The 13,264-nt window shown below is 35.4% G+C and overlaps 5 protein-coding genes across 5 annotated transcripts; all 5 read left to right on the top strand.

The window, feature by feature from the left end:
• Positions 1–1,053: 1,053 nt before the first annotated feature.
• FMP52 (Fmp52p) lies at positions 1,054–1,731 on the top strand (the record flags this gene model as incomplete). Its single annotated transcript, XM_003670376.1, has 1 exon — positions 1,054–1,731. The coding sequence occupies one exon, from the start codon at positions 1,054–1,056 to the stop codon at positions 1,729–1,731; it is 678 nt and encodes a 225-aa protein (XP_003670424.1).
• Positions 1,732–2,193: 462 nt separating this feature from the next.
• Positions 2,194–2,781, top strand: PRE1 (proteasome core particle subunit beta 4; the record flags this gene model as incomplete). The annotated part of the gene is made up of 1 exon (XM_003670375.1): positions 2,194–2,781. One exon carries the CDS (start codon positions 2,194–2,196, stop codon positions 2,779–2,781), a length of 588 nt encoding a protein of 195 aa, XP_003670423.1.
• Positions 2,782–3,415: 634 nt separating this feature from the next.
• Positions 3,416–6,592, top strand: PRP22 (DEAH-box ATP-dependent RNA helicase PRP22; the record flags this gene model as incomplete). Its single annotated transcript, XM_003670374.1, has 1 exon — positions 3,416–6,592. One exon carries the CDS (start codon positions 3,416–3,418, stop codon positions 6,590–6,592), a length of 3,177 nt encoding a protein of 1,058 aa, XP_003670422.1.
• Positions 6,593–7,101: 509 nt separating this feature from the next.
• Positions 7,102–8,733, top strand: HEM14 (oxygen-dependent protoporphyrinogen oxidase; the record flags this gene model as incomplete). The annotated part of the gene is made up of 1 exon (XM_003670373.1): positions 7,102–8,733. The coding sequence occupies one exon, from the start codon at positions 7,102–7,104 to the stop codon at positions 8,731–8,733; it is 1,632 nt and encodes a 543-aa protein (XP_003670421.1).
• Positions 8,734–9,567: 834 nt separating this feature from the next.
• FAA2 (medium-chain fatty acid-CoA ligase FAA2) lies at positions 9,568–11,820 on the top strand (the record flags this gene model as incomplete). The annotated part of the gene is made up of 1 exon (XM_003670372.1): positions 9,568–11,820. The coding sequence occupies one exon, from the start codon at positions 9,568–9,570 to the stop codon at positions 11,818–11,820; it is 2,253 nt and encodes a 750-aa protein (XP_003670420.1).
• Between the last annotated feature and the right edge of the window lie 1,444 nt (positions 11,821–13,264).

The following is a 13,264-nucleotide window of genomic DNA, read 5'->3' as shown; positions in this document are numbered from 1 at the left end:
AATCCCATGAATTTTGGAACCCGAAATTCATGGGTTATCACAAATATATGACATTACTTTATTAAAATCAAATTCAAAACTTTATTTTCCGTATGGACGGTGCTTTAGTTATTCTAAACCCTACCTTGAGTCTTGGATATCATTACCTGAAAACCATTGTGATCAGTTATAACAATGATCATATTAAAGTGTATTATCCGAACTTGCGACAATGGTCTTGGTACATGTGACACGCTCAGCTAGACGATCTTTTCAAAATAGTGATAACTTCCACATATTACCAATCTTTCAAACTTTTTTTTTGGATTTTAGAATAAATTAGTTAAAGGACTTTGCTTCCAAGACTTAAAGTGGAAAAATAAAATTATAACTAACAGCAAAGGCAAATATATGTATTCAACCTTTGTCTTTCAAAATTGGCAGGTACAGCTTTTAAACTAGGGGGTGTTTGTAAAAGGGTATTTCTACCAACATCCTTATATATATTGTGTCTTCAGGGAACCATTAACGTGGACTTAACTATATTTGCAAAGTTGTAATCATTGGATAGGGTAGCCTCCTTTTTTTTACACAGATATGTATATTAAGTTAATACTTATGGTGTCAAAACTTAACTACCAAAGCAGTTTAGTCTTTTGTATTCTCTGGAAAATTAACTTATCTTCTCATCCTTCTTTTTTGTGATTTATTGCAAACGTTATTCCATTGTAGGAATGTTTCTAGATTTTAACTTAGAAACTACATAAGATAGCTTTGCTTGTACAGAAAAAATTTTGTATTAAAGAGAATCTCGGTGTTACAACAAAACCATTTTTTTTTTCTCTTTGTTCTCTTCAAAAATATCAAATTTTTGTGTCATATTTCTTCAAGATGTATGCCTGACGTTTATTGATGTTTTCTCTTCTATCGGTATTTGTGGCGCGTTAAAGCCACAAAATCCCTTACATAAGAGATCCTTAAAAGAAGTACGTCAAATCTCTTTATCTCCTTCATAGATTTGTTTCCAGATATTCAATAAAAAAGAAATCAAGAAAATCATACAGTTTACACATCATGAACGCATTGATATTCGGAGCTACAGGGTTATGTGGCCGTTATTTTGTTGAATATGCTGAAAAATCATCAAAAATTTCAAAAATCTTCACCGTTACAAGGAGATCCTTACCACAAAAAGTAGGTCCCAGGATTACTCAATTAGTTGAAACAGACAATTCCAAATGGGCATCTATGATCCCTGACAAGGAAATTAATGTTTTATTTACTTCCCTATCTACAACCAGAGGTGCTGCCGGTGGATTTGATGAACAATACAAGATTGATCATGACTTGAATATAGAATTAGCAAAGGCTGCAAAGGAAAAGGGATGCTCCACTATTGTGCTTGTTAGTTCACGTGGGGCACATGCTGATTCAAGAATGGCATATACGAGAATGAAGGGAGAAATTGAAAGGGACATTATTGCTCTAGGTTTTGACCATACAATAATCCTTCGTCCTGGAATCCTTTTGGGTCAAAGAGATAGTAATGGGGATAGTGGATTTGGTGGTGGTATTGCTAGTATGATTGGTGGTTTCCTTTATAACCATAAAAGAAATCTCTTCAAGGGCCATTCCGTGGAGGCAGAAGATGTTGGTAAAGTTGGTGTCCATTTGGCACTTGATGAACAAGAAAAGGTTCGTATCGTTGAAAGTAAAGAAATTATTGAGATTGCTGAAAAGATTTCTAAATAGACGTCTTCCGCTGCGTGTGTGTGCCTCCTTGAGATGATTCCACAGATCGTTTGAGGAATTTTATATACGTTTATATTGTACAGCCGTACTCAAAGTTCTTACATACTTGTTTTAGAAATTATATATTATTCATAACAAACTATACTGCTTCCAACAATTCAAGGTGGATTTTGAATGCTTTGTCTTGGTAGAAGTTATACTATTGATACAATTATAACAATGAAGCTGCTATTATGTATAAAACATCCATTCTCACATTTATCTTCCGTTTTCCACTCTAACCCGCCGTAGTAAAGATTGCACGTGCCGTATCTAATTAAGGTGGCAAATTTGAATTTCAGGATAATAAATACAATTAAGATTGCTTACAGTGGAATATATTAAGTTATAACTGCCGTTTTTTTATAAGGGTATAAGGGCTCAATTGTCTCATAAGATCGACATTTAAGCAATTACAGCACAATGGATATTATTTTAGGTATCAAAGTACAGGACTCCGTTATTCTAGCGACATCGAAAGCGGTAACAAGAGGTATATCCATCTTAAAAGATTCAGATGATAAAACTAGACAACTATCTCCTCATATCTTAATGAGTTTTTCAGGTGAAGCGGGTGATACAGTCCAATTCGCAGAATATATTCAAGCTAATATTCAATTATATGCCATGAGGGAGGATTATGAATTATCTCCACATGCAGTTTCAAGTTTTGTTAGACAAGAATTAGCTAAATCTATTAGATCGAGAAGGCCATACCAAGCAAATGTTTTAATCGGTGGGTTTGACACGAAGAAGGATACTCCAGGTTTATATCAAATCGATTATTTGGGGACGAAAGTAGAATTACCTTATGCTGCTCATGGTTATTCGGGATTCTATACATTTTCACTACTCGATCGTCATTATAGACCAGACATGACCACAGAGGAAGGTTTAAAACTATTGAAACTTTGTATTACAGAATTAGAAAAAAGAATGCCAGTAGATTTCAAGGGTGTTTTCGTGAAAGTGGTAGACAAAGATGGGATAAGACAAGTAGATGACTTTTGAAAGTCGATGGAAGTAAGATGATAAAAGAAGACTGACAACAATTTTATATATAATAAATAACTCTATTTACTCTCATACAATAGCAGCAACAAAAAATAAATTCGTAAACGTAGTTAGACCTTTTTTTACATAGTACACTTCTAGTTCTTAATCCTTTTTGCAGTAACCGTAGCAAAATGGTTCACACACCTACCGGCGCGCGACCCACCGTAAGAGCCCTCGATATCATATAATAATAAACCTGTGGAAGTAATCGGCCTAAAGTAGCTCTTGAAGCCATTTCATCATCTAAAAGGTGAAGAAAACCACATTAAATATCAGATATCGATTTCGGCTCATTCAAGGTTATGCCAACCATCAAAGAGAATATAGCGAACATCATCGGAACTGATGATCCTATAGTAATAAAATATATTCTTCAAATAAAAACTTCCTGTCAAAATGAGAACGAGTTCCAACAGAAAATACAAGATCTTGGAGTTGAGCTCTCTGTAAGCAGCATAACTGAGCTTTATAACTGTTTATCACTCCCATCTGCAAAACTTTCGACTGATGATACTCAAAAAAGAACAGAATTCTATCGCTATTGAAGGAAGAACTAGGCGTTGAAGATACAGTAATTTACGATTTCATAATGAATATAATATTACAAACGAAATCCCTTGAAGAATTTCGGGATAAGTTGGAAGAATTAGAAAGTGGAATCGGTGAAGAAACTATCTTCAAGATCTATAATTTAGTCCATCCAATGACAGGGGATTCAAAAATGACGACCAATAATAACAATAATCCGTTCCTTATAGTGGAAAAGAAGGAAGTTATCCATAACCCGTTTACTCTACCGGATCAGAAAGTTGAGTGGAATGATTTGACAGACAATAAAGACATTCTCCCGCCGAAATCACAACAACTAGATAGTTCACCGAGACTTCATAAAATTTATAGAGGTAAAGTTAGAAAGATCACAACATTTGGATGTTTCGTGGAAATATTAGGAGTACAAATGAAAGATTGTGATGGCTTGGTTCATATCTCTGAATTATCTGATCACAGAGTCAAAGATCCCTACGAGGTTGTTGGAGAAGGACAGTATGTGTACGTTAAAGTGATAAAAATACAGAGAAATGGTCGAATTTCCTTGAGCATGAAACATATTGATCAGAAAAATGGTAAGGAAATGGGTGGAGGTGCAAATGCAATTCCTTTAGGGAAAGAACGAGGTAGAGGTCATGAAAAATCGAATCAAAATATAGGTCTTGATAAAAGCATTAAACGAAGAGCGTTGACATCTCCAGAAAGATGGGAAATTAGACAATTAATATCTAGTGGTGCAGCATCAATTGAAGATTATCCTGAACTCCAAGAAGAAGATAAAAATAAAGCTTTCGATCCAAACGCCACTGCAGATGCTGAGGATGTACGAGAAGACGAACAAGAAGCGGACGAAGTTCAAGTCGAAGCAAATACAGACGATACCCCAGATTTCTTAAAAGGTCAATTGGAAAAGGGTAATAAGAGATATGAAATGCCAAAGATTGTCAAGGTACCGAGAGGCTCTATGAATAGAGCTGCTACCTATGGTTCTAATACAATTAAAACTCATCGAGAAGAAAAGTTAGCCAAGAAGAAAGAAATTGAACAAGAAATCCGTAAAATGAAAGTTTTTGATGACCCCACTAGTAGTTCCGAAAGGGGCAAAGAAGAAATCGATATGCTACGGAAGCAACTTGTCGTTACAGAATGGGAAAGAAGTAGAATGAAGGAACAAATTTCGTATGGTAAAAGAACATCAATGCCCATAAGCTCACAGAGAAAATCTTTGCCAGTGTATAAAATGCGTTCTGAACTTGTTGAAGCTGTTCAAAAAAATCAATTTTTAGTCATTGTGGGTGAAACTGGGTCTGGTAAAACGACTCAAATAACTCAATACCTAAACGAAGAAGGCTTCAGTAACCATGGAATCATCGGCTGTACACAACCACGTAGAGTTGCGGCAGTATCCGTGGCCAAAAGAGTTGCAGAAGAGGTTGGATGTAAATTAGGTGAAGAAGTTGGTTATACTATTAGATTTGAAGATAGGACGTCGCGTAATACACAAATAAAGTATATGACGGACGGTATGTTACAAAGAGAATGTCTTTTAGATTCTAAAATGTCGAAATATTCCGTTATTATGCTAGATGAAGCACATGAAAGAACTGTGGCAACGGACGTATTATTTGCACTTTTGAAGAAAGCAGCAATCGAGAGACCCGACTTAAGAGTTATTGTTACTTCAGCTACTTTAAATTCCGCAAGATTTTCAGAATACTTCAATAATTGTCCCGTTGTTAATATTCCCGGTAAGACTTTCCCTGTTGAAGTACTTTATTCACAGACTCCACAAATGGACTACATAGAAGCAGCATTAGAATCAGTGATGAATATTCATATAAACGACGGGCCCGGTGATATTTTAGTCTTTTTAACAGGTCAAGAAGAAATTGATGCATGTTGTGAGATGCTTTATGAACGTGTAAAAACATTAGGTGATGCCATTGATGATTTATTAATTCTTCCTGTCTACTCAGCATTACCGAGTGAAATTCAATCTAAGATTTTTGAGCCAACCCCTAAAGGCAGCAGGAAAGTTGTTTTTGCAACGAATATTGCTGAAACTTCTATAACCATTGATGGAATCTTCTATGTTATTGATCCTGGGTTCGCTAAAATCAATACATATAATCCTAGAGCGGCCATGGAACAATTGATCGTGTCACCAATTTCACAGGCACAAGCCAACCAAAGAAAAGGTAGAGCAGGGAGAACAGGTCCGGGGAAATGTTATAGATTATATACAGAAACTGCATTTTACAATGAAATGCTACCGAACAGTATCCCAGAAATTCAAAGACAAAATCTTTCGCATACAATCCTAATGTTAAAAGCGATGGGTATCAATGATCTTTTGAATTTTGACTTTATGGATCCACCTCCGAAAAATTTGATGACTTACGCACTAGATGAACTATACAATTTAGAGGCATTGAATAATGAAGGGCTTTTAACCAAGCTTGGTATGAGGATGTCTCAATTTCCTATGGACCCGACATTATCGAGAGCCTTACTTTCGTCTGTCACGAACAATTGTTCAGATGAAACTATAACGATTATAGCAATGCTATCGGTACAAAATGTGTTTTCAAGACCAAAGGGGAAGCAACAAGATGCCGATAATAAGAAGGCAAGATTCCATCATCCATATGGCGATCATTTAACATTGTTGAATGTTTACAATCGATGGGAGCAAAATGGATATTCAGATGAATTTTGTAATCAAAATTTCTTACAAGCTAGACATTTGAAACGGGCTAGAGATGTTAAGAATCAAATATCAATGATTTTCAGAAAATTAGGATTACCCTTGGTAAGTTGTCACGGTGATCCAGATTTAATTAGAAGGACTTTAGTTAATGGATTTTTCATGAATGCTGCAAAAAGGGATTCACAAGTAGGTTATAAGACTATAACTGGAGGTACAGTTGTCGGTATTCATCCATCAAGTTCATTATATGGTAAAGAGTATGAATATGTGATATATCATAGTTTGGTGTTAACGACGAAGGAATATATGTCTCAAGTTACTAGTATTGAACCTAGCTGGTTAGTTGAATTGGCACCTCATTATTATAAGCCTGTAGATTCCGAAAGTGTTTCGAGGAAGAAAGCTAAAATCACTCCGTTATATAATAAGTTCTCAAAGGATCAAAATTCTTGGAGGTTAAGCTCGATAAGACAATCTCGTGAAAGAGCATTAGGTGTCAAACGATAACTCATGTACAACATAGACTAAACATAAAATATATTAACATATTCTTCCTACCATTTTCTACGAGTTTGCACTCCTATGTAGTCTATAAATTATACAAGTTGAATCAAGTAACTTTACTCACCTACCTCTTATATCAAGAATATGGAACGATGTAACGAAACGAGGAGATTTACGTAAACGGACTGCTTCGCTGTTGCTACGTTGATTTCTTAGGAGATATGAATCTTGCTGAGTAAAAAAAATGAAAAATTAATCGAACCGTAAACATACAGACAGATCACGTATGGGACTATTTAAGGGTTTCTTTATCCATTGTCTTTAGGAGTTAGTTTCAGAAGTACCTTTTCTCGAGAGATAGTCCATATCGTTCTATTGTCTGAAGGAGGGAAAATTGGCTTCTTTACTTTTTACTATATCATTTCAAGAAGATATAGTGTCTCATTAATCAAAGAAAAGGGAAACACTTACAAATAGTAAAATTTCAGTAAAGAAAATACCAAGGAGAGAGAATGCTTTCACCACTAAGTAAATTACCACCGAATGCGAAGGTTGGTGTTGTAGGTGGGGGTGTATCAGGTCTCATGTTTACTTATTTTCTTTCCAAATTAAGGTCGGATATTAAAATTACACTGTTTGAAGGAGAGAAACGTACAGGTGGATGGATCAATTCATGGAACACTGCTGATCAAAATGGGGCGTCGGTCATGCTCGAGAGAGGACCTAGAACATTACGAGGTGTCTCTGATGGGACTGTTGTAATTATGGATACAATGAACGATCTTGGGAAATCAGATAGTATTAGATGTGTTGAGAAGTACGCTACAGCTAATAGGAAGTTCCTGCTGGGACCTAATGATAAATTGGTTCAAGTACCGAATTCGTTTGGTAGCTTTTTAAAATTTGCAACCAGTCCCCTAAGTAAAGGTTTATTTACTGGGATAGCAGGTGAGATGTTTAGGAAAAGTAGTTCTACACCTGGCAAGGATGAAAGTGTCAGAACCATGCTGAATAGGAGGTATGGTAACGATTTCATCGCTTCCAATTTGATGAGTGCTATATACCATGGGATTTATGCTGATGATATTTCTACGTTGAGTGCTCAAAAGACATCCGGAAAAGTATTCTATACTGAATTAAAACATGGTTCTGTCCTAAGAGGATCCATTAAAGAATATATCAGAAATCGATTTGGGAAAAAACAACCAGAAACGCTCAGTGGTTGCCTAAAATTATATCAAAGAGCATTTAATAAAGATACAGGAGCCTTATTAAAATTATCTAACCATTTGAAAAAATATCCCATGCTAGGTTTTGTGGGAGGTTTAGAGACATTTCCAAAAACAATCAGGAAAGAACTTGACAATATAAGAAATGTTGAAATTGTTACCGGGAGCGCAGTTACTAAAATGTATAAGGATTCCAAAAACTCAACCATGTCTGTAAAATTATCAACAAACGAACGAATAGATGGATTTGATCACCTAAGAATTACCGTGACGCCACAAATTTTATCTACTTTAATAACTTCTACCTATGGAGACCTCATTAAAGATTTAAAAAAAGTGAAATCCAATACAGTGATTTTAATAAATTATTATTTACCTAACAAAGAAATAATCCGCCCTGAAATCCAAAGTTTTGGATATTTAATTCCGCAATCCAATACAAACCCTGCTAACATCTTAGGTGTCATTTTTGACTCGGTTATTGAAAAGAACTTCAAAAGCTTTAATATTGATGATGCTAACCCATCGCGTTTGGAAGTTAGTTCATCGGGCCAAAGTTCAGAGTTACAATATACTAAGTTGACTATTATGGTTGGTGGCCATTTACTCAATGAAAATGGCAAGACTAAGATTCCAGCTGAAGCTACTTGTTTGGCTGATGTTAAAAGCGCATTAGAAACACATCTAAATGTTTCGAGGGAAGATCTAGACAATGGTCTATGGGTATACACAGTTGCAAAAGAGTGTTTCCCACATTATTTTATTGGATACAAAGACTGGCAAAATAAACTAGAAAAGACTTTACTAACTACATATGATAATAAGATTTCGTTAGGTGGGATGGGATTTGCAAAAGGGCCAGGTGTACCTGATGTTATTGTTGATGGATTACAAGATGCATTGAAGTTGAAATAATAAAGCTACTTATTCTTATTTTTATCATGTCAATGCCAAGTATATCTTATGTGACTTGCCTTATTTATTCATGCATGTATATACTACCTTATTTATTTAATTTATTTATGAAAACCCATTTGTTTATTAGTAATATGCAGGGACGTGTTCTCTGGGGGCCAATTCAAAACTAACTAAATGGTCCAAAGAGGAGTGTCTTCAATCTACAAGTTTATTTTGAATTTTCTATCTTTTCTGGAGAGTGCATCAGGAACTCTTAACGCTAATTTTTGCTGGCCCATAGGTTAAAACTGGGAATTAGAGTCGCCAAAATTTGACGATGCCCCTTTGAGTTGTGTCGTTTGGAATCCCCCACCCCTTATCGCAGCCGCGAGGCCTGCGGGAAATCCCGATCCCCCCCCCCCCTTCCGCCGGGGAACTTCATTAACTCCGTCCCCAATTCCCGGTTTCTTTGCTCTTTTTGCTTAGCGGCTCCTCCTGTTTTCATCGATGTCACTCTTGTTCTCTTCATTGGAACTTCTCCAAAATATATGCAAAACGCCAATTAAGAACCACTCCATGGGAGAAGGCTAAATAAATATGCCTTCGGTTATTGAGATGTATAGGCATACATATTTAAGGTCAAAAAAATGATATTTACTCCAATCATACGTAACCTGAACTTCCAACAAATGGAGTCAAATCTCGATAGCATATAAGAGCAAGCTGGATGTCTTGCGTTCTAGTATCTACTATTTAATATTTCACCTATTGAACATTTCTCAACTGTATTATTGCCTGCTACTACTTTTAACTCCCATAATTATTAGTTAGCAAACTACACAAAACAACAAGATGTCGCATAACAAATCTGTTAATACAAAAGACTATTCAATCACTGAATTAATTGATACTGACCCTCGATATGAAGGTCTTAAAGAACGGTTATCTGCCTTTAGAACAGGTAGCGATGAATATATCCGCGAGATGTTCAATGAGTTACCATTAACTAGTTGGCCAAGGTATAAGACTTTCTTAAAGGAGCAAGCTGTCCCTATGCTAGATTCCAATGAGAATCATAGTTATAGTCCGGTCTATAGAAGTTCTTTGTCTCCAAATCATTTAATTACTACAATGGATCCCCATTTGAAAACATTCTATGATCATTTTCAATTCGCAGTTAGGAATTGGCCTACAAATGATTGTTTAGGTGTAAGAACTTTTGACCCTGTGAAAAATGAATATTCAAACCAATACTATTGGGAAAGTTACCAAACTGTCAATGATAGAAGTCAGGCATTCGGAAGTGGTCTTCTATCACTAGTTAATACAAAAAGAGGTAAACCATTAAGAAGTAACGATTTCATCGTCTCCATCTTATCTCATAACACTCCAGAATGGATCATTGCCGATTTCGCTTGTCAGGCTTATTCTTTAACAAATACTGCTCTGTATGAAACTTTGGGCCCTCAAACTTCAGAATATATCATGAATTTAACAGAATCTCCAGTATTAATCTTCGCCAAATCTAACATATATAACATCCTTCGTATCTTACCCAAATTTAAACATTTAAACACTTTAATTTGTACTGAAGATTTAACTAAAGAAGAACTATCACTTTTTAACACTTCATTATTATCAATCTCAGAAAACTCCAAGAATGAAAAAATCAGTATGTTCTCACTAAAACAGGTTGAAACCATCGGTAAACTCAACCAAATCCCACTCATCCCACCAAATCCAGACTCCGTATATACTATCTCCTTTACTTCAGGTACTACAGGTCTCCCAAAAGGTGTGGAAATGACCCAAAGAAATATCACCTCTGGTATCGCATTCTCCATGTCTACTTTCTACAAAGTAGTAGCCAAGAGAGGCCAACAATTACACGACATTTGTTTCCTACCTCTAGCTCATATTTTTGAAAGAATGTTAATAGCCTGGGACTTGTCACAAGGTGTCGGTTTAGGCTTCCTACATCAACCAGACCCTACAGTCCTAGTCGAGGATTTAAAAATTTTAAAACCAGACGCCATTGCCTTAGTACCAAGAATCTTAACAAGATTTGAAGCTGGGATCAAGAACTCATTGGATAAATCCACTTTCCAAAAAAATGTAGCTAATAATATATTAGACTCCAAAGTATCAAGATTCACGTCCAGAGGTGGGCCTGATAAATCGTTGATGAATTTCTTAGTGTTCCATAGAGTTCTTATTGATAAGATTAGAACCTCATTAGGGTTGAATAACGCATCTTATATCGTTACTGGTTCTGCTCCAATTTCCAAAGATACGTTGTTATTCTTGAGGAGTGCTTTAGATATCGGTGTCAGACAGGGATATGGTCTTACTGAGTCATTTGCTGGGATTTGTTTAAGTGAACCGCATGAACGTGATGTTGGATCCTGTGGGGCCATCGGTATTAGTGCGGAATGTAGATTGAGATCGGTCCCAGAAATGGGGTATGATGCGGCAAAGGATTTGAAAGGTGAATTGTTATTGAGAGGTCCTCAAATTTTTAGTAAATATTTTAAAAATCCTGAAGAAACCTCTAAAGCTATTGACTCTAACGGTTGGTTTGCAACGGGTGATATTGGATTCATTGATGGAAAGGGAAGATTACATATCATTGATAGAGTGAAAAATTTCTTCAAATTGGCTCACGGTGAATATATTGCGCCTGAGAAGATTGAGAATTTATATTTATCGTCTTGTCCTTATATTACTCAAATTTTTGTTTATGGTAATCCATTGAAAAATCATTTGGTTGGTGTCCTTGGCTTAGATATCCCCGGTGTACAAGCTGCCTTAGAGAAGAAGAATAGAATTGTGAAAAGTTGGACAGATGAGCAATTGATAGACAATTTGAATTTGGATCCACAATTAAGACTTCAATTGCTAAAACTTGTAAATAAATATACAAAGGGATTACAAGGTTTCGAAAAATTACATAATATCTACGTGGGTCTTGAACCTTTAACGGTAGAGGACGATGTCATTACTCCAACTTTGAAGATAAAAAGAATGAATGCTTCAAAGAGATTTAAAAAGGAATTGGACGCTTTGTATGAAGAAGGTTCATTGATCAAGAACGGTAACTTATAAGCGAAGATTAAACCGGTTGTCAGTACTATTAATGCATTTTTCTTAAAGATAATATCTTTTTTTTTCAAAAAACAACAACAATAAAATATATTCATAATCATATATATATATATATATATATATATCTAGGTCAAAGTATCATATAAAAATCTCTTACTTTATTAAAAAACGACGACTGTGACACCTGTTTTTCGCCCGAAAAACCAGGGATAAGGAAATTAGACAAATTTCAGTTTTCCGGAAATTCAATCTAAAAAACATTTCGGCCTGCCAGGCGTAAATAAGAAATATTGTTTATCTCCGCTCCGTTTGGTGTTAGACAAAATTCGTGAAAAATCATTTTTTAGACAAAATCGACGAAGACACTCAAAACACGTTTTTATCTATATAAGAGTGGTGCTAACAAGCTGAAACTTGTTTTACATATATATATAGTGGTTTTCTATCTAATGAGCTTATTTCTATCCCCATATCATCTTTAGTTGTTGTATAATGAAGGTGTTTATTCGTTAGACAGTTTGTCTAATTTTGTCTAACGAATGATTTTTTACTATACTTGAGACAAAAGCTGTCTAACGAAAATAAGGGCCGCGCGCGGTTAGACCAAACGTAAGCTTTAATGTCCAGAAAGGGACATATAAAGAAGTTTGGTTCACCTTTAACAATTCAATAAAAGTTCAATGCATCACCTTCAGATTTCGCAATAATAACGTCATGAAGATATTAAAGTATAATGGATGAGACAACATGTCTCCATAAATTTACCAATTGTAGGAGGAATATGAGCTCTACCAGAAACAGAAACCATAGAGTCAACGTCCCCAGCTCTCACCCTTGCAGCCGTAGCATAAACCTAGACGAATATCCAATATTTTCATTGACGTTGGTCGGAAAAAGAACGAGAAGTTATGTTTATAGTTCTTTTGATTTCCCTTAACTTTGTTACTGACCTTACTGAATATATCATACTATTGCATAAATGCATCCCAAGAATCGCTAGCCATTCTTATGCCGCTAGCGCTATCAGCAGGGATGATATAGTCTGGAGAAGAAACAACAATGATAGTCTCTTCATCATCTTGCATGTCATAATCTTGCTGTGAATGGTGAGTGTTTTGAATTGTCAAGTTAGGGTGTTGTCTCTCTCACAACGAATACAGAAAGTGAATACTCTAGTTATCGGTGAGCCAGGAGCTTTGATTTCAAAAAAGCTTTGATCATATCAACAGAAATGTTGTTAACATCCATTGCAGGGACTACATTGAAATTAATTGAGCTCATGTCTAAAGTGATTTGATTGGTATGCAGTTTTGTGTAATTCCAAAAAATGGTAACGTATGCATAAGTTAAATTTGATTGTAATATAAATGAACTGATTGTATAGTATATAGCCTCTCAACTAATTATTAAGGTTCCAATATATTAAATTTATCAAGTGATAAAT

This window comes from Naumovozyma dairenensis, chromosome 5, assembly GCF_000227115.2.
Source record: "Naumovozyma dairenensis CBS 421 chromosome 5, complete genome".
Classification (NCBI taxonomy): domain Eukaryota; kingdom Fungi; phylum Ascomycota; class Saccharomycetes; order Saccharomycetales; family Saccharomycetaceae; genus Naumovozyma; species Naumovozyma dairenensis.
The sequence above is the reverse complement of the archived record's forward strand: the minus strand, read 5'-3'. Positions and strand labels throughout refer to the sequence as shown.